General features: G+C 44.5%; 1 protein-coding gene across 1 annotated transcript in view; it reads right to left on the bottom strand.

The window, feature by feature from the left end:
* LOC129698938 (disco-interacting protein 2 homolog A-like) overlaps nucleotides 1-5,739 on the bottom strand; it is a 233,352-nt gene extending 227,613 nt beyond the window's left edge. The window contains exon 1 of the mRNA XM_055638423.1: nucleotides 5,458-5,739. Within this exon, the coding sequence (XP_055494398.1) occupies nucleotides 5,458-5,569 (112 nt within the window). The 5' untranslated portion in view covers nucleotides 5,570-5,739. The remainder of the gene's footprint in view (nucleotides 1-5,457) is intronic.
* Nucleotides 5,740-26,200: the final 20,461 nt, after the last annotated feature.

A 26,200-nucleotide genomic window follows, 5' to 3' on the forward strand; every position in this document is an offset into this window, starting at 1 on the left:
TTGTTCTTGATGTGACTATACTGAGGGATAGCCAAGTCTATCTTTCTTGGCTAACAACCTAACCTTCGGCATCCAAGACGCAGGTAAATTTTCGTGCCTTATTTTTGTGTTAAAAATAGCGTCTTCATTGCCGGGAAATACGGTAATCTCCAGAATAAGAATCAAACCAACCTCAATACAGATTTTAAAACATTACAAAGATTAAAACGTGTGTACATAAAGGAGAATAAGCAATGTCATCCTGCACTTCTTCAGTGAAAAGGGCAATACACCGAACATCAGTAAGATATGCCCTCTCCCAATCTACCTTTGTCACACAACGCTGCTCCACAAACATTAAGAACAGGGCGTGATCGTGGAAATAAAATGCAGCCCTCCACAAATATCAGACTCATCATTCAATTAAGGCAGATATCAATAACAAGGTTCACAGAGCTGACTAAGAAAAATGGTATTCAAAGACAAAAAAAATCATCATGACCAAGTAGCAGCGATCTCAATTCACTTGTACACTTTATAGTTTTGGCAATATACAGGATGCACCAAAAAACAATAGGAAATAGCACCAATATGCCATCACCTCCAGATTAATTTGCAGTACAGGCAAACCAATGTGAGTGCCCTCTCCCAGGACAACATCTCCAGCTTTATGATCAGCTTAATTACCTCCAGTTAATAGGCTAAATTGTGCACATGCATGATGGCAAACTCTCAAAACAACACTACACACTGAACTATGTCATAGCAAGACATTTCCAAGAGGGAAACAATCTTGTGTAGGAAAACAAGCACCAACATAAAATGGCATCACTAACTGCTCAAAGTGGAGGAGTGCCAGGATGGCACCGATTACTTCAATGTACCAATGAAGGCAGCATACAAACAAGGTACACATAACAGGTGTGCAAGAAGGAACTGCAAATGCTGGTTTAAACCAAAGACAGACACAAAAAGCCGGAGTAACTCAGCGGAGCAGGCAACATCTCTGGAGAGAAGGAATGGGTGATGTTTCGTGGTCAAGACCCAGTCTGAAGAAGGGTCTCGACCGAAACGTCATCTATTCCTTCTCTCCAAACATACTGCCTGGCCCGCTGAGTTACTCCAGTTTTTTGCATCTATCTTTGGTACACAGAACAGGCTTGGGTTTAGGTTCAGGTTGACTATTGTCACGTGTTCCAAGGTACAGTCAAAAGCTTTGTGTTGCATGCAATCCAATCAAATCAGATACTATTCATAAATATTATCAAGGCAAACTCAAGTACAATAGATAGAGCAAGTGGGAGGTACAGAGTGCAGAATATTGTTCTGCAATGTAGTGGATTGGTTCCATAGACAAAGTCTATGTTTGGAATGGGGTAGAGGTGAATCGGTTCTTGTCTTAGGCACAACTGCTCCCAAACTTGGCTGTGATGCGACCCAACATTTGCAAAAATCATTAAAAAAAAACACCTTATTCTTCATCCCCTCCTCCACCCATTCTTCTTCCTGAAGTGGGGCCCACAGCTTTTTCCATAGATTGGTAGGCAAGTGGTTCTTCAGCAAGGTGTGCACCATTTCCAGCATTTCTGTGCATTTTTGCATTCCCCACAAATGGCCTTAAAGTTCACAATGCCATGCCAAATGTTCCATCTCCATTTTGAGTCGTCACAGGTCTAGCATTTCCACAAGTTAGAGGGTATGCTACAAGTTCTCCAAAGAGGCTTTAAACATCATTTAACGGTTTCTTCTGTCCAATCTCTTGCATTTATGGTGTTTCACGTTGATCACCCGTTTGCGAAGATGAGTGTCAGGCATGCAATTCAAAATGACATGCAATTCAAAATTGACCGAATGTAATTAAGGTATCTAGGTGGTAGGATGGGTCATTGTTATGCTTGTGGCATTGCTATGTTTGTCCTGCCAATAAATTTGATTGATAATGCTGAGACAGCATTTGCAGTATCCCTCCAGTGCTTTTCAGTGCTCCCTATTGGAAGTTGATTGGTGTTTGTAAAACAACAAGCTTTGTGCTGAATGTTGGCCTCTAAAAAATAAAACAAATGCAATATCTAGAGCCAGGTTCCTTCCTCATTAACAATTCACTCTCAAAGGCTGAGGAGTGGATTTAGTCTTCCCTTTCCAGGCACAATGGTTACCGCACAATGGTTACCAGCTTCCCCTCAACTTTAACTCTGCAGAAATTCCCATCTATCTAAAGTGTGCTACACAGTGGCACTTGGTTCATGATCTTGAATAATAGCACCACAGACCAATTTTAATTGTGGGCTGGTGCCAAGCAAGGCTGCATCACGGTCACTGAATTTTTTTCTTTATCTTTCTTATTGCAATGTTGCACCTCACCAAAAATGATTCTTGTTGGAAGTGGTGCTGTTCTACAAGAAAACTGGGAAGCAGTTTAATCCCCATGTCATAGAAAAACCAGAACTATTGTTTCCCCATCTTCAGATGCTGAGGTACAGTATACAGATGATGCTTGCATGCACAGAAGCCAAGTTCCAGGTCATCCTGGACTCATTCACAGAAGCATACAGATTGGATGAGGATGGTACACTGAAGGTAGACAAAAGTGCTGGAGAAACTCAGCGGGTGCAGCAGCATCTAGGGAGCGAAGGAAATAGTCAATGTTTCGGGCCGAACCCCTTCTTCAGACTGATGTAGGTTGGGGAGGCGGGGTGAAGAAAGGAGAAAGGAAGAGGAGGAGCCCAAGGGCTGAGGGAGAGCTGAGAAGGGGAGGAGACAGCAAGGATTACCGGAAATTGGAGAAGTCAATGTTTATGTCGCTAGGGTGCAAACTGCCCAAGCGGAATATGAGGTGCATGGTGCTCACTCTGGCCATGGAGGAGGCCCAGGACAGTAAGGTCGGATTCGGATTGGGAGGGGGAGTTGAAGTGCTGAGCCACCGGGAGATCAGGTTGGTTAATGCGGACCGAGCGGAGGTGTTCGGCAAAACGATCACAAGCCTACACTTGGTCTCACCGATGTAGATCAGCTGACATCTAGAGCAGCGGATGCAATAGATGAGGTTGGAGGAGATGCAGGTGAACCTCTGTCGCTCCTGGAACGACTGCTTGGGTCCTTGAATGGAGTCGAGGGGGAAGGTACACTGAACATCCTTTACAAACCTGTTCTTCACTGTAGAATACCACCCTCCAACAATAAAGTCCATAACAGGAAAACCGTGGGCCAGTTCCCATACCCCTTGAACCATCCCTCAATGTACACAAACAAGGATGAAATTCAATGCAAGGTAGACAAAAATGCTGGAGAAACTCAGCGGGTTGGGCAGCATCTAAGGAGCAAAGGAAATAGGCAACGTTTCGGGTCGAAACCTTTCTTCAGACTTCGACCCGAAACATTGCCTATTTCCTTCGCTCCATAGATGCTGCCTCTCCCGTTGAGTTTCTCCAGCATTTTTGTCTACCTTCGATTTTCCAGCATCTGCAGTTCCTTCTTAAACATGAAATTCAATGTTGTCTTTTATGCATCAGCACTGTTTACAGACAGATACAAAAAGTGTTTGAAGATCAATTGACCGAGAGATTCTGATGGTACTTGCAATCTTCTGATACAGAATTATGACCTTATTTAAATGATTTGAACTTGCATTCAGATAGCTATAATTATGACACACATAGCAAGAAAGAATCTTTTGACCTTGACCCCCAGAACATTGACCAGCAACAAGACAAATTGAAAATCTTATTTACAGAACAACATCAGCAAGGACAGGAGTACATCTGGTCTTCAACATATATAATTGTAAATGAGTGATATTAGACACAGGAAAAGGAAGTGCCTTTTTGACCATGTTCCAGTATTGTATGAGATCAGAACTGTTCTGACTTAAGTACATTTATCTCTGTTTACCCCTTAATATTTTTAAATCTCTAATAAAGAGGTCATACTCATATTTAGATTTCAATTGACCCCATTTCTCATTTAAATTCCTATGTGAAAATAGGGAGGATAAGAGAAACACCAGAAACATCATGAAAAAAAGGATCAACATCCTCTCACCTTCAAAATTCTTGGAAATATAATTTTAATTTGTGAAAGCACTCACCCCTCAAGTCCAATATAATTTTAGTAAACCCATACAGACCTGCTTCCAGCTCTAATATATCCACAAGATGCAGCAGCTGGAAATATACCTAATATTCCAGATGCGATCTAACCATGGCTTTGTATAATTGCAACATGACACGTGCATCATTTTAATACTTTGGATATAAATGAAGAACTATTTACCCTTATATGTACTTGTATGACATTACCACTGGGATTTAAATTTTATATGGCATGCCATATCAGTAACATTTTTCAGAATTATGGGAACTGATTCGAAAAAAATTAACTGAGATTTAGAATTACGAAACCTCATCATTCATGGCTTTATTACCTCTCAAACATAATACCAAAATATTGCTATCAGCTTCCCACATCCATCTTTAGCAAACCTGAGATCATCCAAAACATTACTATCTATCTTACATCCTAACCAGTTCATCCACTACCCCTCTTCTCGCTGACAATTAACATTCCCAATGGTTGCTTTTAACATCTGAAATGTTTTTGCATTCCTCGATGACCTCAACCCCCACATCCCTTTCAATTTCAGATCATCCTCAATTTTATTGTCCATCATTGACAGATATACTTTCAGCTGCCAAGTTCCTTAGTATGGAATTACCTCTCTACATTTCCTACCTGCTTTCCATTTTTAAACCCTACTTCTGACCCAAGAATTGATTACTTGCCTAAACATGGCTCCTCATTAAACTTTTTACTCCATAACAATCCTGCAAAGAGCATTTCCTTACATTCGAGGTTGCTTCATAAATACAAGCTGCTGACGTTGTTAACTCACGTTAAGCATTAGAGAAATAAGTGTCATCTACAGACAAGCGAGGGTGGCGTAGAGCGCACTGAACTCAATCAACTTGAAAAAAAAATGCTTAAAAAAACCAAATTCACCGCAACTAAATTTGGAATCTAATTATTGCGGCATCAACCTGACCTTTAATTGCGATTCTGAATATTTTGACTAGAAAATAAATATACTCCCTCTCAGAAGGCAGACAACTGAAGCTCTCCAACTGAGAAGGTTGTCTGCCATCCAAGGGGAGTAAACTCCAGGCGACACGACAGGGATACAACAGCTTCCTCCCGTGTGTCTGCACACTGCAACTTGTCAGTCCGGATGCTCTGCAACCAACATAGGCCCACTTGAAGACATAATATTTTCCTCTTCTTCCTGCTGCTGCAAGGGCAGATGAAGGGAAAGGGAGATCACGCCCGAAACCCACGGCCGGTGTACGCGATCGGAAATGGCACCGGCCCCGAGGTCCATCCCCGATGCCGTGTTGTGTGGGGCGGACTGCGCTCGGCCACCTGCGGCGGCGAGTTGAGGAGGGAAGGAAAGAAAAAGGAACGCCCTGCGGGCAACCAAACTCTCACCCTCGGACAGCTCAAGTTCGAGCTCGGCCAGTTTCACCTTCACGTCGCGCGGAAGGCTGGGTGTTTCCATGCCGGCCATGGATCTTTCTCTCTCTCGCACGGCGTTCTCCATTCTTCACGCGCAACTCAACGCTGCCATAGCGCCAGCACGCGCTACCAACCAAGCCTTCCCTTCCTCCAGCCCGCGCCGGCGCCGGCCAAGCCCACACTCCGCCCGGTGCGCGCGCCAGGCCCGCACAAACCGCTGCTGCGAACGAGCACGCGCATAACGTCAGCGCGCGAGCCCGACGACAAACGACGCATCCCCAATGCGCACATTCGTCTATCTCGTTCCTCATTGGTCTTCCATGCCCCGCTGACCCCGCCCCGCCACGGCTGCGATTGGGCCGTTTGTACGACAGCCTCCGCCAACCGCCGTGCAGGTGTTCGCCACTCGAAGCGTCCCATTGGTCGGCTGAGGGGCAGCCCGGTGGTTTGATGCGCAAGCAGGCGGAGCACGCAGGCCGCCCGGCGGTTGACGGCGGACGCTGAGGCGAAGGAGCGGTCGAAGCCGCAGTGTCATGTACAGCCAAAGATCCGCTATTGGTACAAACAACGCATCACCATAATCCCCACAAACACCGCCCCGCGTTGGGAGGAGCGGTATAAATCAGTGTGGGCTCTTGGGAGCTGAAATATGACAGCGATAAATACACCGCAGGGTCCTGCCGGTGTGGTGGAAAGGAAGTAAAGGAGAGCACGGAAGAAAGACAATTTGCCCACGGACAAGACTGGGCGCAAATATTCAGCGGTGCACATAATGCGCTGGCACACATGGCTCTAGCTGCTGAAAGTTCATTATAGGTTCTGATCCACTGCAGACATAATGCCCCTCTTCCTCCAAAGTGTCTTTCCATCATCACTGAACGTCCCAATCAAGTCAAGTCAGGTTTATTTGTCACATACAAGTTCAAGTTCAATGAAATTCTTGCTTTGCTTCAGCACAACAAAACATAGTAGGCATTGACTACAAACAGATCAGTGTGTCCATATACCATATAAATATATACACACATGAATAAATAAACTGATGAAGTGCAAATAACAGATAATGGGCTATTAATGTTCAGAGTTTTGTCCGAGCCAAGTTTAATAGCCTGATGGCTGTGGGGAAGTAGCTATTCCTGAACCTGGTCGTTGCAGTCTTCAGGCTCCTGTACCTTTTACCTGAAGGTAGCAGGGAGATGAGTGTGTGGCCAGGATGGTGTGGGTCCTTGATGATGTGCAGTGCAATCAAGATGTGCAGTGAAATCTTGATTGCAACACTAGATTGCATCAGCGACTGCACTTCCTGAGGAAACTAAAACAGGCCTCACTCCCCACCAACATCCTCAGGACTTTCTACAGGGGCACGGTGGAGTCTGTACTCACGTACTGCATAAATACGTGGTACTCCACCTGCAACTGTTCGGACAGGAAGGCTCTGCAGAGGGTAGTGAGGGGAGCAGAGAGGATCATTGGCGTCTCCCTACCCTCGGTACAAGAACTGTTCCAGAGCCGCTGTCTGAAGAAAGCACAGAGAATTGCCAAGGACAAACTGCACCCCCTCCACGCACACCTGGATCTCCTGCCATCAGGCAAGAGATATCGTAGCATCAAAGCCCGGACTACGAGGATGCTAAACAGCTTCCTACCACAGGCTGTGAGGCTGCTAAACAGTCACTCTGCACCCACAGTCACTTGACTTGACTCTGCGGCTGGCACGGACACTTTAATACTGGCACTGGCCACTCGAATCAGCGGCCCCGGACATTTTTTATGATTGGTTTATTGAATTTTAACATTGTGTTTTTTTTTTACCTGCTTTTAACTATTTATACTGTTCCATCAGGGACTGGATTGTTTTTAGTGTTATTATGTGTGAAGTGTTTAAATTTCATGTGCGATGCTCCGCTATTCACTGGGAAACGTCTTTTCATTTTGCACTGTAACAACTGTTGCTTGCAAGATGACAATAAAGGTTGATTGATTGATCAAAGTGGCAATGTGGATTGTACAAAAAACTACAGAACAGAATAGAACAGAATCAGTAATTACATATTAGAAAGAAAAAACAGCGATTTTTAAGAAGACACAACATAGTAAATTGGTACAGTAAATGAGTCCCTGGTGAGATAAAAGTTTACAGTCCTAATGGCTATGGGAAGAAATTCTGTCTCATCCTCTCTGTTTTCACAGCATGACAGCGGAGGCGTTTGCCTGACCGTAGCAGTTGGAACAGACCGTTGCTGGGGTGGTAGGGGTCTCTCATAATGTTGCTGGCTCTGGATCTGCACCTTCAGATGTATAGGTCCTGCAGGGGGGTGAGTGTAATTCCCATAGTGCATTCAGCCGAACGCACTACTCTCTGCAAAGCCAAACCAGACTGTGATGTTGCCGGACAAGATGCTTTCTTCAGCCGCTGAGTAGAAGCACTGAAGGATCCTCAGAGAGACTCTGAATTTCCTCAGCTGCCTGAGGTGGTAAAGGCGCTGCCTTGCCTTACTCACCAGTGCGGCAGCGTGTGATGTCCATGTCAGATCCTCTGTGATGTGGACTCCCAGGTATTTAAAGCAGCTCACCCTGTCCACAGTAGCCCCATTTATCTTCAGTGGCGTATACGTCCTCGGATGTTGTGCCTTCCTAAAGTTCACGATCAGCTCCTTTGTTTTTTTGACATTCAAGAGGAGACTGTTGTCCTGACACCAGAGTGCCAGATTAGCCACCTCTTCCCGGTAGGCCTTCTCATTATTATCGGACCCCTTGGGGGGATCCTGTGTTCAGGGTGAGGGTCTTCGATGTATTTCCTCCCATCCTGATTACCTGGAGCCTGGCGGTGAGGAAGTCCAGGACCCAGGCACACAGGGGAGTGTTAAGCACCAATTCTAGCAGCTTCTCAGCAAGTCTGGTGGGGACTATCGTGTTGAAGGCTGAACTGTAGTCAATGAACAGTATCCTCACATAGCCCCCCTTCTGGCTGTCAAGGTGAGAGAGAGCGGTATGCAGGACCTGGGAGACTGCATCGTCCGTGGATCTGTTCGGACGGTATGCGAACTGTAGCGGGTCATGTTGAACATGTTGCGAGGGAGGAAGGTGCAGATGTGGTTCTTGACCAGCCTCTCGGAGCATTTCATGACTACCGAGTTGAGGGCCACCGGTCGGTAGTCATTCAAACAAGCTGGAGAGACATTCTTTTATTTTAGTCATACGCTGGATCCAATTTCTCCCCGCACTTCAATCCCATCTCTGTCAATCTCTTGATTTTCCGCAGCATTTTGCCATCATATGCCCAATTCACCCCCACACCACATGACCAAAAATGCTCGACCACATTGCACAATAGAAACATAGAAAATAGGTGCAGGAGTAGGCCATTCGTCCCTTCGAGCCTGCACCACCATTCAATATGATCATGGCTGGTCATCCAACTCAGTATCCTGTACCTGCCTTCTCTCCATACCCCTGATCTCTTTAGCCACAAGGGCCACATATAACTCCCTCTTAAATATAGCCAATTTACTGGCCTCAACTACCTTCTGTGGCAGAGAATTCCAGACATTCACCACTCTCTGTGTGAAAAATGTTTTTCTCATCTCGGTCCTAAAAGATTTCCCCCTTATCCTTAAACTGTGAATCCTGTCTTCAACTCAAGAACATGTAAATAAGAGCCTGTTTATATTCAACATGATGATGGCTGATCTATGCATGCCTCAATACACCTTCTGTGTGAGTTTCCCCCAAAACCGATGATTCCTTCATCATCCAAATAAAAATCTTTCTCTACCTTAAAGGGCCTGTCCCACTTCGGCGACTTCTTTTGCGAGTGCAGGCGACTGTCATCGTCTTGTTGAATCGCCAAAAAAGTGAATGTATCAAACGCATCGTACGACTATGTAGAAGACATCCTACAACTATGTAGGACAAGCTACGATTATCTACAACTTAATCGCCGATGCAATCGTGACAATTGGCGACCCAATAGTGGGGACTGAAGACAATTACCTTCAACTAACAAACGACTACACCCACGATCACAGAAAGCAAGTTACGACTGGCTACGACTCTATAGTTGTAAGATCACCTAAAAAAATGACGTTAGATTTTTCAAACATGTTCTTTTAAATTCAATGTATTGCTTGTTTTAGTGTTAGATTTATCGAAATGAGTAAAAATGTACTTTTAAATTCAGTGTATTGCTTGTTTTAGTGTTAGATTTATCAAGATGTATAAAAAATAAAGTCCTTTAAAATGCAGTGCATTTGAAGTGCTTGTGTCTGTTTTCTTCATCAAAATAAATGAAAAGTCAAACTTTAAATACAGTGCATTCCTTCCTTGTATTTGTGTGTGTTTCAATGATCTAAATATCTGAGAAATGAAATATGATATATGTGATGACATGAGGGACTACTATGAAAAATAATGATATTCATACATCAATTTGAGGTTAAAAAGTCAGGGATTTCCTTTATTGGTAATGAAACATACAAAAGTCTTATAAACAAACAAATGTTCATAACAGCCTGGTGGATGGTGTTGAGGGTTGTGCCCTGCCCCTGCGCTGAAGCCTTCTCCTCTGAGCCATGTCTCACACCGTCTGATCCACTGAAAGCAAATTTGCGCAATGAACGCGCACTGGAATGACAGCGCATCACGCTGCTGTTTACATACTTTTTTTTCATAATGAACCAATGAAAATGCTCGGTCAGCAAAGGCAATTAACTAAGACTACCTGCGACTATCATGACTACCTACGATTACCTACGATAACATGGCAACCTCACTATGACTAGACCTACGACTACAAAAGTATCGATTTCCTCCATGGCGACCAATTTTTGGTCGCAGAAAATTTGTCAACATGTTGAAAATTTTTCGGCGGCCGTACTGAGAGTGCAGAGTCTCCTGCACTCGCCAAAGAAGTCGCCTAAGTGGGACAGGCCCTTAAGTATATCTAATGATTCGGCCTCCGTCACCCTCAGTTGCAAAGAATTCCAGAGATTCACTGTGGGCAGAATTTTCTGTGCACCTCCATTTTAAATGACTGGTACCCATTTCGAACGGGAATGCCCCTGTGTTTGAGACTCCCAAAGTACAGTAGCATCTACCCTGTCAAGCCCCCTTAGGATTTATATGTTTGAAGAGATTAATTCGTCTAAAGTTTAAGGCATACAAAATCATACCAACTACCCCATTCTCATCCCAGAAATTGGCCTGGTGAATTTCAGTTTCGACTGCCTGCGATGCTACTATATCCTTTTTTTTTAGAAGCACATTGTTCCAGGTATGGCATCACAAATACCTTATACAGCTGTAACAATATCTCCCTATTGTTAAACTCCAAACTCTTTATAATCAATGCCAACAAGCCATTCGCCTTAACTACTTGATGGAGTTGCCTGCTAATGGTTTGTGATTGTCACAACCAAGAACTACAGATACTGGTTAATACAATACAATTCAATCTTCACCAAATTACAGACCAGTCATCTGGAAATTAGTGGTATGAAAAATGATGAAATCCCTACAAGTTAATACTAGAACACCTAGAAGCAAAAAAGGGTATAGCTTGTCAGCGAGGATTTGAAAAGGGTAGTACCGTAACAGATTTTTTTTGACACAGCAGCAGTATACAATAGTCATACAATGGATAATGTTCAAAACCTCTTCAGTACATTACTCAATAGACTAATGGAAAAGGCCAGAAAATGCAGAACAATAGAACAAGCTGATAAAGTGATTGTCAGCTGCCTCTAGGGCAGACAGCAGAGGCTGAGAATAAAAGGTAGCTTTTCACTATTGAAGATGATGGCAGTAATGTCCCACAAGGACCAATGATGGGACAATGGACAATTAGACAATAGGTGCAGTAGGCAATTCGGCCCTTCAAGCCAGCTTCTGCTACTGTGAATAATGTATGATAATATTAGAGTATAGAATCAAAAATACCTTTTTTATATATGTATGGGATTGTCACTGACAAGGACTCTGACAAGCTACTTGCAAAGTTATGTCAAGCACGTTGCAAGTTTACATGTGACAATAATAATGAACTAAGCTTCATACCATTGTGTTGTTAGCAACCCAAGCAGAATATGAGTTGATGTTTCTCCAGTTTGCAAGTGGCCTCACTTTGGCAATGGAGGAGACCCAGGACAGAAATGTCAGTATAGGAATGGGAAGAGTGGTTAAAATGGTTAGCAATCGGGAGATCCAGCAGGCCTTGGCGGACCGTGCGCGTGTCCCAGGCGCGGAAATCGCTATCAAAACATGACGGCCACATAAGCGCATTCGCGCACACACAATCATGCTCGCGCATGCATGCGCACGTACGCGAGGCTTCGGCCGTGGGCCCTGTGGACGGTAACATCGGGAGCTGACCTAGTTGGTGACTGACTCCGAACTCCAGCAACAGAGCTTCATCTGCCCTGAATCGTGGGGTTTGCATTGGCCCGTTCACGGGGCCTTTCATCGGCTGGCGGTGGCTTCAACATCGGGAGCCTCGATCGCATCGATGCAGCAGTTTGATTTTAAGCCCCGTGAACGTGCCGATTCAGGTCTTAGAAAGCGTCTGGTAAAATCCGGATTAAAAAACATGGGGGGGATTGCCCCCCACCTCTCAAAGCATTGGGGGGCGCACCCATCCCCCCCAGGATTTCCACCCATGGCGTGTCCTGCAAAACGGTCACTGAGTTTATGCTTGGTCTCGCTGATATAAAGGAGGCCACATCGAGAACACCAGATGCAGTGGATGAGGTTAGAGGAGGTGCATGTGAACTCTGTCTCAGCTGGAAGAACAGCTGGGATACCTGGAGGGAGGAGGAAAAGGGACAGGTTGCAGGGAAAATACCTTGGGAGGGAGTAGTTTTGGTTGGAAGGGTTGACTGAACCAAGGAGTTGTGGAGAAAATGTTACACCTGTCCTCATACCTCCTCCCTTATTTCCATCCAGAGACATTCAACACATCATTCTCTGACATTTTTGCACCTCCTACAGTTTCCCTGGATGGATGTGAGGGAGGAATACAGGCACAGGTTAGACACCACCTGTGGTTGTTCAACATGTCATTCTCCAAAATTTCCGCCACCTCCAAAGTGATCCCACCACCAGTCACATCTTCTCATCACCACTCCTTTTCATATTCCACAGAGACCAATGAGAATTATTCCGAGGATGATTGGATTAACGTATGCGGAGCATTTGATGACTGTCCTGTTCTCACTGGAGTTTAGATGGATGAGAGGGGATCTCATTGAAACCTACTGAATATTGAAATGTCTAGATAGAATGGACGTGGAGAGGATGTTTCCAGTAGTGGGAGAATCTAGAACCAAAGGGCGCAGCCGCAGAATGAAAGGGAATGGAGATAATAATGGAATGAATAATCTTTAGAATGGAGATGAGGAAGTAATTCTTTAGCAAGAGGTGGTGAATCTGTGGAATTCCAGGGATGACTGTTGCAGCCAAGACATTGGGTATTTTTAAAGTGGAGATTGATATGATCTAGATTATGATGGATGTCAAAGATTACGAGGAGAAGGTAGATTGAGAGGGAAAAATAGATCAGCTGTGATCGAATGGAAAGCAGACTCGATTGGCCAAATGGCCTTATTCCGCTCCTATGTATATGAACCCATAACCCCCCCCCCCCACACCTGTATCCACCCATCACTTGCCAGTCTTTGCCCTGCCCTGTCCCTCTTCCAGCTTTCTTCTTCCCCTACTGCAATCAAACTTAAGAAGAGTCGCAAACCGAAACGTTACATATCCATGTTCTCCAGAGATACTACCTGATCCACTGAGTTGCTCCAACATTTTGTGCCATTTTATTGTAAGCCAGCATGTGCAGTTCCTTGTTTGCAAGTTATTGCTGGCCACATTTAACCAAGAGCATAGAATATTGGATATGCGAGAGAACGTCAATTCATTCACAGGACCTCATCAAAACTAAGGCCATTTTGCCTTGGATCCACCCAAAGTGTAAATTGCAAAAGGTTTATCTAGCCGAGGCACTATACCCATGAAGCATAACTTCCAATACTTTGGATGATGATTCCCTTCGCAATCAACATTCTATTGCCCGCTTAATTTATTTTAAAATATGTACATACTTTCAATAATTTATTTAAATGATCATCCACATTGTGATGTAAATGCAAATGTGCCTGTACCTCATGACTGAGGTCAGATGACCTTCTAGAAGTTTCCATTCTTGTTCAGCTTAAATCTTACTTACAAGATGGCGGACATGTATTCATTGTGCTAGTCACAACCGGACCTTACAGAAAACATTTCATGGTGTCAAAGTAAAAAAACTAAAGAAAAGAATGGCAGGACTCAAGCCTCAGGGGCCAAGTTGGCAAGGAAACTTGGCCAAGAATTATAAGGACTGGATAAGGGCATTCCAGCTGTACGAGATGGCTACAGAACTGACCGGTAAGCCTGAAAAGATTTGGTGTGCAACATTTCTCCATGTGGCCGGACCAGCAGCTCAGGAGCTTTATGAGACCTTTCAGTTCACCCCTGAGGAAAGTGACAAAATACAACCGCTGAAGAATAAGTTTCGGACATACTGTGAACCGAAAAATAACTTAACTGTCACAAGATATTTATTTAATGCACGTAATCAGCGGCGAGGTGAGACCTTCTCCAGCTACCTGACTGCAGTGAAGGCTTTAGCTAATGATTGTGAGTTTGGCATTATCCATGACTCGTTGTTGCGATACAGAATCGGCTGTGGCTTCACCAGCCAGCCACTGCGATGATTTAACACTGGAAAAATGCAGACATGTGTATGATCGCAGAAGCATCAGCCGAGCATGTGAAGCAGATTGCCCCAACCGCCATCGACACCGAAGAGACAGTAGATGACGTGAAACGGGACAGCGCCAGTTGGCCATGGGGCCGAGGCAGGGATTCGCGACCCAGACAACCACAGACATAAATCCGTGATTCTGGTGAGGATACCATCTGTCGGTCATGCAACCGCGGCCATAAAGGCAACTACTGCCCCGCTCAGTACATGAGATGTTATACCTGTGGAGAGATTGGACATCTTTCCAGATCCCCCAACTGCCCGGTAAATAGAGTGCCCAACAGCCGCCCACGTCCCCGACAACATGACCGGCTAATCAGACAAAAGGCCAGGGACTGGAGCCGTGACTTCCGTGTCTAGATGAACACTTCATTGCTGCCTGAGCCAGTGGACGACGACGTTGATGTATTCTACATTGACGCCGTGACTGACGCAGTGATTGAGTCGACGCATGAATGGGGACAGATGTGCAGCATCAACAATGTGAACATTGAGTTCAAACTTGACTCTGGCGCTCAAGTCAACATCCTGCCAGAGCACTTGTTCGGATAGACTGGTCTTGCCTTACACGAACGTGACACTGAGGTCATACTCTGGACATACAATGAAGCCTGTGGGGCAGGCAAAGGGGAACGTCAAAGTAGGTAAGAAAGAATACAGGGTTGTCTTTCAAATAGTGGAGGGGAATGCGAATCCCATATTTGGGAAACTAACGTGTGAAAAGTTAGGGCTTCTTGTGTGAAGGAAGCGGCTGATGGCGTGAGTGCGAGCCCATCATACACTGCGAGGATTATTGAGGAAAACCACAAGATTTTCCAAGGGCTGGGAAGGCAAAAAAGACATGAGTTCACCATAACGCTGCAAGGAAATGTGCAAACTAAGCAAAACCCACCCCACACTATCCCCTATAAGATCAGGGATAAGGTCAAAACCGAATTAGAGCGCATGGAAAGCTTGGGAGTCATAAAGCCCGTGAGCGAACTGACAGATTGTGTGAATTCAATGACTGTGGTTAGCAAGCCTAATGGCGAAGTCCACATATGCCTTGACCTACATGGCCTCAATGTGGCCATTCGTAGGGAGCATTTCCTGATGCCGACGTTCGAGAACATTGCAGCCCGCATGCCGAAGGCAGAATGGTTCTCGAAATTTGACGCTACAAGTGGGTATTGGCAGTTTCCACTGAGCAATGACAGCTCGCTTCTGACCACATTTAATACTCCCTTTGGGAGATACTGATGCCTAGTGCTTCCATTTGGAATCTTATCCACAAGTGAGATTTGGCAGCGGGCGATGCAGGAAGAGTTTGGCGATTTACAAGGGGTGGAGATAGTCGTTGACGACATTCTCGTTTGGGGTGTGAATGCAGCACAACACGACGCAAGGGTGAAAGCCCTACTCGAACGAGTGAAAGAATCAGGCCTAAAGCTCAATCCCAGAAAGTCGGTAATGTGCTCAAACGAGATTGAATATGTGGGACACGTCATCTCGCAAACAGGCGTGTCACCAAGGCCATCTCGTGTCAGCAGCATGCTACAAATGCCATACCCGACAAACAAGGCTGAAGTGCAAATGTTCTTGGGGATGGTGACATACATGGCCAAATTTATTCCAATCCTTTCGGAGATCACCGCCCCACTTAGACAGCTAACAGAAAAGGGAGTAGCGTGGCATTTTGAGTAGAAGCACAGACAGGCAGTAGACCAGCTGAAGTCTCTACTCACATTGTCACCCGTACTCAAACTGTATGATGTGTACGCGCCCGTTTCAATTGCCACAGATGCTTCCAACAGCGGATTTGGAGCGGTCCTAATGCAAGACGAGATACCTGGTGCTTACGCTTCATGGCGTATGAACGTGGCTGAGCGCAACTATGCGGCTATAGAGAAGGAGATGTGCTCCCTATTGTACGCATGCAGAAAGTTTCATGACTTCATTGTTGGTCAGCTCTCAGTAATCTTTACTGACCACAAGTCGTTAGTAGGTTTGCTCGCCAAGCCGCTGCACAAACTAAGCCCCAGACTCCAGCGCATGCGAATGCACCTGCTACGATACGACCTGGAAATACGGTGGAAGCCAGGACGTGAAATGTTTGTCCCTGATGCCCCGAGCCGGCTGCTCAGTGCAAACACGCCTGCGGAAGAGCACACCGCACTGCCGAACGTGATACATGCTGTAAAGCCATCTTACACGTGTCAGACGCCCGCCTTGTGCAGTTCAAAGCTGAAACAAAAAAAGATCGAACCCTAACATTGTTGTGTGAGTGTATAAGAAAGGGTTGGCCTAGTGACAGACGTGATCTGCCCTCGGACTTGACTCCATTTCATACATACCATGATGAGCTGGTTGAAATCGATGGATTAGTCTTGAGGGAAAACCGAATCGTACTCCCCCAAAGCATGCTGAGGCAGATGCTGAAAGTGCTACATGAATCGCATCTGTGAGTAATGAAACTTAAACAACGAGCCCGCAATTTATTTATGTGGCCTGGATTGAATGCACAGATTGAGGACACAGTGGGAAATTGCTCGATATACCAGGCGACCAGGAAAGCACAAGCAAGCGAGTGGCTCCAACCACACTTCATCCCCAGCAGACCTTAGTCTAAGGTCGGAGCAGACATCTTCCATCTGGATGGAGTTAACCATTTGCTTGTAGCGGGCTATTACTCCAAGTACCCAGAAATAGCGCAACTGACGGACATGACGTCACATTCGGTGATAAGTGAGATGACGGGCATGTTTGCCCTGAATGGCATTCCTGACTTGGTGATGACAGACAACGCGAGACAATTTGACTGTGCTGAATTTCACAGGTTCCAGGATGACTGGGAATTGGTCCATGTCACCTCAAGTCCCATATCTCCACAGAGCAACAGGCAGATAGAGTGCAAACTATGAAAGGTATCATGAGGAAAGCCAAAAGCAGCGGCCGTGACCCGATGTATGCCATCCACGAATACCGCAACACCCCCCTTGACGGGACAGGAGGCTATGCCCCCTCACAGTTACTGAACAGTAGACTGTTAAGAAGCAAATTGCCATCGCCTCTATCGCTCTTACTGCCACATCGTGTCCCGCCCATGGGACCACAACTGGCCGTCCGGCAAGAAAAACAGGCAGCATACTTCAATGAGAAGGCAAGCGCCGAGCCGCTGCTGCGCCTGGAACAACAACAACAGGTGTGGTTTCATCCCAAACCAACCGATTGGCAACGTGGCTGGATTAGATAGTTGAGGACAGTTCATTGGCTATATTTAAGAGGGAGTTAGATGTGGCCCTTGTGGCTAAAGGGATCAGGGGGAATGGAGAGAAGGATACTGAGTTGGATGATCAGCCATGATCATATTGAATGGCGGTGCAGGCTCGAAGGGCCGAATGGCCTACTCCTGCACCTATTTTCTATGTTTCTATGTTTCTATTGCAAGAGAAAACCTGTCCCCTCGGAGCTATGTCATCTCTATACCAAGTGGTACTGAGTTCCGCAGAAACAGGAAGGACATACGACCTGCGCACGAGGCAGCTGAGCCATGCCCTGGCAACACGCAGCAGACAAATGCGAACACTCTCCCACAAGGATGAACCCCTTTCCCAGAAGGAGCTAGTCTCCCAGACTCAAGTGAACTACCACAGGCCGCATCACCAGGTTCTGGGGTGGGGGAACCGGCTCGAAGTGTGCCACGCCACACTCACACACAACAGAAATACGACACAGAACGAGGTGGAAATACGACTTGCACGAGAAGTGGGCGATGGTCGAAACCCCCAACTCGACTTGTTATGTAAACTTGATGAACAATTATTTTATAATTCTGTAATATGAAGAGCACTGTGTTATTTGTGGTAATTTATCCACAGTAAATTGAGTAATGGTTCCAGTTATTATTTTGACCCCAGCGCTGAAGGGGGAGATGTGATGTAATTAAAGTGAAGGGGGAGATGTGATGCATATGCAAATGTGCTTGTACCTCATGACTGAGGTCAGGTGACCTTCCAGAAGTTTCCGTTGGTTGTTCAGATTAAATCTTACTTACAAGATGGCGGATGTGTATTCATTGTGTTAGTCACAACCGGGCCTTACAGAGAACATTACACACAGTATTAAACATTATTGTCCAACCAAGTGGATAAATGTATAGTAAACTAAATTTTACAGCTAAACCTATTTGTTTAGAATTAACAGACATCTAAATATAAGCATATATTCTATTGCAGCTCCATAGGACTTTGCTTAGGCCACACATTTGGAGTATTATTGCATGTAGTTCTGGTTGCCCCCTTACAGGTAAGATGTAGAGGCTTTGTAGCGGGTCCAGAGGAGGTTTATCAGAATGCTACCTGAATTGGAGGGTTTCAGCTAAACGGAGAGGTTGGATAGACTTGGATTGTTTTCTCTGGAATGTCAAAGTTTGAGGGGAGGCTTGATAGAAATATATATAATTGTGAGAGACAAAGATAGGTTAGACAGTCAAAACTTTTTTTCCCAGGGTGGAAATGTCCAATAGTAAAGGGCATTGCTATAAGGTGAGAGAGGGAAGGTTTAATGGAGACATGCGGGGAAAGTATTTTTGCACCAGAGAGTGGTGGGAACTGGAATGTACTGTCAGATTTTGTGGTGGAGTCAGATATGATAGTGGCGTTTAAAAGGTTTTTGGATGGGGACATAGAAATGAGGGGAATAGAGGGAAATGGATCATGTACAGGCAGATGAGGTCAGTTTGTTGTCATCGTGCTCGGCACAAACATTGTGGGCCGAAGGGCTCTTTCCTGTGGTGTACTATTCTATGTTCTATAATAAACATTACTGTGCATAATTCCTTCAGTGTTCTCATTATCTGCATTCTCTGCTGCACCCGCTGAGTTTCTCCAGCAATTTTGTGTACCCCCAATAATCAAGATTGTTTTAAAAAAAAATCACCTTGTGATGTCTTTCACGAAGGTCATTCTTGTTGAAATATGTGAACAAAATTTTAATGAAGTTTTTTCCATTTTCCAAAAGTAAAAACTCAGAGTTAAATATGTGTTGTCTGGAATCTTGGCTGCCTTTGGACTTCACTACCTTTTGCCAAGGACTTGCTAAGTGTATCTCTTGTGCAAGCCATAATAGTCTAAGATGGTAATTCATATCACCAATAACATCAAAAGATAAATTGTTTGTTGGGTATCATGCTAGGGAATGCATAGTAGATTTAACAAAATATATTGAATTGCTCAGATCTTTGTGGATAATACACAGCTGAAAGTAAAATAATCCTATTTTTGTCATTGTTACCGATGAGGAATAAAGGAACGAGGTAATTGTTGAAGGCAAAAGGAAAGAACAACTTGCAATTCTCCAGCATTGTTTGCATCTTCAGGTATTTTTTAAGTGTTTTTGAAACAATGATTTAAAAAAAAATTACAATCATGATCAAGGACAAATGCAGTCAATTTTCTCAAAGAAACTGGGAAAAGCATTAATGAATTAATGGGGGCTGTTTAAGGAGAAATGTCGCAATAGACACAAGAAGAGATTCCACAATTTATGCTGGGCCTCACTGACAATGGAGGAGGCCCAGGACAGAAAGGTCAGATTGGGTGTTTAAGAAGGAACTGCAGATGCTGGAAAATCGAAGGTACACAAAAATGCTGGAGAAACTCAGCGGATGCAGCAGCATCTATGGAGCGAAGGAAATAGGGTGATTTCACGAAAGGTCACTGGGTCATAGGTCTTCACGTATGGAGCCGCAAAATCCAACTGGGGTGCATACGTCACTTCGGTACATGTTATTGATGCTAGAAACGCGTACTTTCAAACCTGTTAAAAACCGCGAAAATGGTTAGTTTTTGCGCTGTAAATAACTGTGCAAGTCGGGGTGACCGTGAGACACAACTATCCTACTTTAGAGTTCCAAAGATTAAGAAAAATGAAGGTAAAGAGAAGAGAGAGCTGAAGGGAAAATAACAGCGGAAGTTGTTGGCCGTGCAGATATAAAGATAGAAAATATCGGGAATTATCGCGTTTGCTCTGCATTTCATTAAAACATCAATAATGCCTTAGTTTTGATGAAAGAAAGGAAAAAGGAGGAGGAGCCCGAGGGCTGAGGGAGAGACAAGAAGGGAAGGAGACAGCGAGGGCTAACAAAATTGGGAGAATTCAATGTTCATGTCCCCAGGATGCAGACTCCCCATATGAGGTGCTGTTCCTCCAGTTTCTGGTGGTGCTCGCTCTGGCCATGGAGGAGACCCAGGACAGAGAGGTTGGATACCGAATGGGAGGGGGAGTTGAAGTGCTGAGCCACCGGGAGGTCAGGTTGGTTATTGCGGACCGAGCGGAGGTGTTTGGCGAAACGATCACCAAGCCTCCGCTTGGTCTCACCAATGTAGATCAGCTGACATCTAGAGCAGCGGATGCAATAGATGAGGTTGGAGGAGATGCAGGTGAACCTCTGTCGCACCTGGAACAACTGCTTGGGTCCTTGAATGGAGTTGAGGGGGGAGGTAAAGCGACAAGTGTAGCATCTCTTGCGGTTGCAAGGGAAAGTGCCCGGGGAGGGGGTAGTACGGGAGGGAAGGGAAGAATTGACAAGGGAGTTATGGAGGGAGCGGTCTTTGCGGAAGGCAGACATGGGGGGAGATGGGAAGATGTGGCGAGTGGTGGGGTCACGTTGGAGGTGGCGAAAATGACGGAGGACTATCTGTTGTATGTGACGGCTAGTGGGGTGAAAGGTGAGGACTAGGGAGACACTGCCCTTGTTGCAAGTGGGGGGATGGGGAGAGAGCGCAGTACGGGGTATGGAAGAGACCCTGGTTGGGAATGGGAATCTTCCATTGTCAGAGTGAGGCCCAGCGCAAATTGGTGGAACCACACCTCATAGTTTGCTTGGGTAGTTTACACCCCAGCGGTATGAACATTGACTTCTCTAACTTCAGATAGCCCTTGCCTTCTCTCTCCATCCCCTTCCCCTTCCCAGTTCTCCCACTCGTCTTACTGTCTCTGCCTACATTCTATCTTTGTCACGCCCCCTCCCCTGACATCAGTCTGAAGAAGGGTCTTGGCCTGAAACGTCACCCATTCCTTGTCTCCAGATATGTTGCCTGACCTGCTGAGTTACTCCAGCATTGTGTCTACCTACTTATTGTATAGCTACACGTACCAATCAAAATATAGCAGCATTAACTTGCTCAGTATTATCTCTAAATACCCCATCAATTACTAAATAAATGTAAAACAGAGGAAATTCACATTCAATGCCATCAAACAGCTTAATTTCAGCTGGTTTGTAATATCGGCGTGAATGGTCCTCTAGAATCTTGTTCTGTATCCATCTCTTAAGAAGAGTTTAATTCCGTAGGTTCCTCTCAGTTTGCGAACAACCTTCTCCATAGTTTGCTCAAACAAGGCGTCATCGTCCACTGCAAATGCAGGGTAACTTATACATGGCAGTAGGGCAGCATCTGGTTCAATAGGGCAGTATTTGGTTCAATACACAGATAATAGATTTGATTGAAAAATGTATTGAAAAAAAAAAATTTTGATCAACAGAAGTGGAAACAAGCAGTATTTGTACAAAAAGGAAAACTTCGCTATTGATCAGAAATAAAAGTTAAAACAGAGCAAGGGAACAATAAACACAGAAACATATTGTAATAAATACCTCTAAAACTATAAAATAAATACCTCTAATCGTTCGGCAACAAAGTTGTATAGGTAGTCCTGAAAACATCCTTCCACTTCAACAAGAATGGAAATGAATCTGAACTCCAGAATGGCAGTCAGTATGAACAGCCTGTGATGGGACAAAACACCATGGTATTCCCTGGCAGCCAATTAATAATCAGACCAGTTCTTGCACATTTTGTTAATGACCGTAAAAATCTCTCCCATTTACCACAATGACTAGGAGGAGGAACAGATGTGACAAGAAGAAAAAATAAAATTAATGGTATATATTTCATGAATAATATTTGAATACAGAATACATGAACATCAGCATAAAAATAGTTATTCAAATGTTTGAGAAGTTATAGGTTCAACTAACCACATTATTGCAGCACTATATCAATCTAATATAATACCTTTCTTAATTCACTGAATCAAATAAGAATTGTAACTCGTGCATGCTAGCAATGATAAGCTTGATAAATTGATTTATTAGTACCACTCATTGATAAACTATAAAAGTATTACATTTCTCTGTGTGGGTCATGCATTCTCTAACCAATTTTTGCAAAAATTCAATTTTGTTTTTCTCCTGGCTTCTGGCGAGGTAATTGAATTTGCAGCACTACGCTGCAGCCCTAAAGATGAGAGTTGGCAATCACTAATATCCCAGATGGCACAGCTGGCATTTCTAGCGTGTTTTCGACAATGAACACCCAGGAGCCAATAGACAATAGACAATACACAATAGGTGCAGGAGTGGGCAATTCGGCCCTTCGAGCCAGCATCGCCATTCACTGTGATCATGCCTGATCATCCACAATCAGTACTCCGTTCCTGCCTTCTCCCCATATCCTGGTACTGGATTCCCACAACATTGGGAACATGTTTCCTGCCTCCATCATGCCAATCCCTTAATAATCTTATACGTTTCAATAAGATATCCTCTCATCCTTCTAAATTCCAGTGTATACAAGCCCAGTCGCTCCATTCTATCAACATATGACTGTCCTGCCAACCCGGGAATTAACCTTGTGAACCTAGGCTGCACTCCCTCAGTAGCAAGAATGTCCTTCCTCAAATTTGGAGGCCAAAACTATACACAATACTCCAGATGTACAACTGCTGAAGGACCTCTTTGCTCCTATACTCAACTCCTCTTGTTATGAAGGCTAACATGCCATTAGCTTTCTTCACTGCCTGCTGTACCTGCATGCTTAGTGACTGATGAACAAGGACCCCCAGATATTGTTGTACTTTCCCTTTTCCCAATTTAACACCATTCAGATAATAATCTGCCTTCCTGTTTTTGCCACCAAAGTGGATAACCTCACATTTATCCACATTAAACTGCATCTGCCATGCATCTGCCTACTCACCCAACCTGTCCAAGTCACCCTGCATCCTCATAGCATCCTCCTCACAGTTCACACTGCCACCCAACTTTGTGTCATCTGAAAATTTACTAATGTTATTTTTAATCCCTTCATTGAAATCACTAATGTATATTGTAAATAGCTGCGGTCCCAGCACCGAGCCTTGCAGTACCCCACTAATCACTGCCTGCCATTCTGAAAAGGACCCGTTAATCCCTACTCTTTGTTTCCTGTCTGCCAACAAATTTTCTATCCATGTCAGTACCCTACCCCCAATACCATGTGCTCTCATTTTGCCCACTAATTTCCTATGTGGGACCTTATCAAAGGCTTTCTGAAAGTCCAGGTACACTACATCCACTGGCTCTCCCTTGTCCATTTTCCTAGTTATAACCTCAAAAAATTCCAGAAGATTAGTCAAGTATGATTTCCCCTTCGTAAATCTATGCTGACTCGGACTGATCCTGTTACTGCTATCCAAATGTGCCGCTATTTCATCTTTTATAATTGACTCCAGCATCTTTCCCACCACCGATGTCAGGTTAATTGGTCTATAATTCCCTGTGTTTCTCTCTCCCGCCTTTCTTAAAAAGTGGGATAATATTAGCTACCCTCCAATCCACAGGAACTGATCCTAAATCTATAGAACATTGGAAAATAATCACCAGTGCGTCCACGATCTATAAGGGCATTTCCTTAAGTACCCTGGGATGCAGACTGAAAGAGCTAATAGTCAAATCTAATATAGTTTACAAAATGGAGTTGTTCTTCTACAAAAGCATGGTCTAGTAGAACAAAAGAGTGGATCAGTGCCAAGTCTGAATGACTTTGCAAATTATATGGAACACAATATGGAGGACAGGTTGGCTTTTTAACAAAGACATTAAGATGGCAGCCTGCGTAATAACATGTGCTTCTTTCAAGGCCATAAAGAAGCCAAGATTGAAAAAATAGCTGACGCTCCAGAGATAAGTAATAACCTGTTATTGGATGAGCTTGATTTGGACCCAGCTTTTCCTATATTCTGAAAGGCTATAGAATCTTTCAGTCATGCCATATTCAGACTTGGTAGGAGTGTTTTACTGACAAGAAAAATGTATAATTGCGCTAACTTTCCTTTGTTCTGTGAGAGGAGCCCGAGAAGCACTGAGCAACGTTTGTGCTAATTGTAGATCTTGCCACTCCCGTCTGACGAATCGATTAAAGATTGCCATGTTTTACCTTTAACCAGTTTGTTCCTGTCTGCTTTTTAAGAAACGAACGTTGACATTTGGCTGTAGTCGGCAGGGATCTCGCTGGGACCAGCAACAGATGACTGAGTAAGAGGGTGCAGTTGACCGGGATCGGAAGGGGAGAAAACTGAGCTCTAGTCAGACCCTTTGAGTCCGACCTCCCGAAAGAAGCTCCCGGAAAAAACTATGGTGCCTCAGTCTGAGGTTGATCTGGTTCCCAGACAAGATCCTTAGAAGCAGACAGCGAAGGTAAGACCACTTGTGTAAAAGATTGGCTTGTGTATTGAAAGAGGAAAGAGTGCTGTTCCTTCAGTTTGCCTGTGGCGTCACTCTGGCAATGGAAGAGGCCCAGGACAAAAAGGTCAGTACGAGAAAGGGAAAGGAGTTAGCAACTTGGAGATCCAGCAGACCTTGGCAGATCGTGCGCACTGGTATGGCAAAACAGTCACCTTGTCTACGCTTGGTTGCACAAATGTAAAGGAGGCCATATTGGAAGTACCAAATGCAGTACACAAGGTTAGAGAAGATGCATATGAACCCCTGTCTCGTCAGGAAGGGCTGTTGGGATCCCTGGATGGATGTAAGGGGGGAGATACAGGGACAGGTGTTATATTTCCTGTGGTCGCACAGGGAAGTACCTGGGGAGGGGGCAGTTTGGGTGGGAAAGAATGAGCGAGCCATGGAGTTGCAATGGGATTGATCTCTATAGAAAGGGATAGGGATGGGATAGATAAAGCTTGGCAACTGATGGCCCAGGCACCAATGGAAGAGCAATTTGGAAAGTTATACCTTGTACATTGATGTCCAGGCTGGAGAAAATTAGAAACGGAACTGGCTTGGCTGTGGAGAGGCTTTAAAACATTGATGAGAATTATAAAATTCACCCTTTGCTAAATTGAAGCCAATGTCAACATGCACAAGAATGACAAGTGCACTTTATGATACTTGAAACCTATTATCACAATTTTACAGAGAGGAGAACAAGTAGGGCCAGCTGAAAATACATTGAAATATTGAAATAGTCAGTTTTAAAGATGAAGACCAGTATTACTAAAACAGATTACCTAGTCATTGCTATTTATAGGGTTAGTGTGTTCGAATTGATTGCTGTAGTTTCTACATTGCAACAGTCTGACAACTTCTGAAAAGAGTCATTATTGTCCATAAACTGTCCTCACCTTCATCATGGTCTGGCTTGGCTCAGCCGTCAAGCATGACACCCGGAGGCTGCAACGAATGGTCCGATCAGCTGAGAAGGTTATTGGCTGCAACCTTCCTTCCATTGACGAACTGCAAGGGCCAGGAAGCGAGCGGGTAAGATCATCTCTGACCCCTCTCACCCTGGCCTCAAACACTTTGAATCATTTCCCTCTGGAAGGCGACTCCGGACTGTCAAAGCTGCCACAGCCAGACATAAAAACAGCTTTTTTTGCACAAGTACTAGCTCTACTCAATAATCAAAAATCTGTAGCCTCCTTTTGCTCTGGTATTTTATTTAATTCACATGTTTAATACAATAATGTTTTATTAATAATGTTTAATGTTTTATGTATCGTCCTTAACTATCACTGTATTTCATGTTGTCACTTGCGGGTGGAGCACCAAAGCAAATTCCCTGTATGTGAATACTTGGCCAATAAACTTTCATTCATAAACTTATTCAT

Source organism: Leucoraja erinacea, chromosome 7, assembly GCF_028641065.1.
Source record: "Leucoraja erinacea ecotype New England chromosome 7, Leri_hhj_1, whole genome shotgun sequence".
In the NCBI taxonomy this organism is placed as follows: Eukaryota; Metazoa; Chordata; class Chondrichthyes; order Rajiformes; family Rajidae; genus Leucoraja; species Leucoraja erinaceus.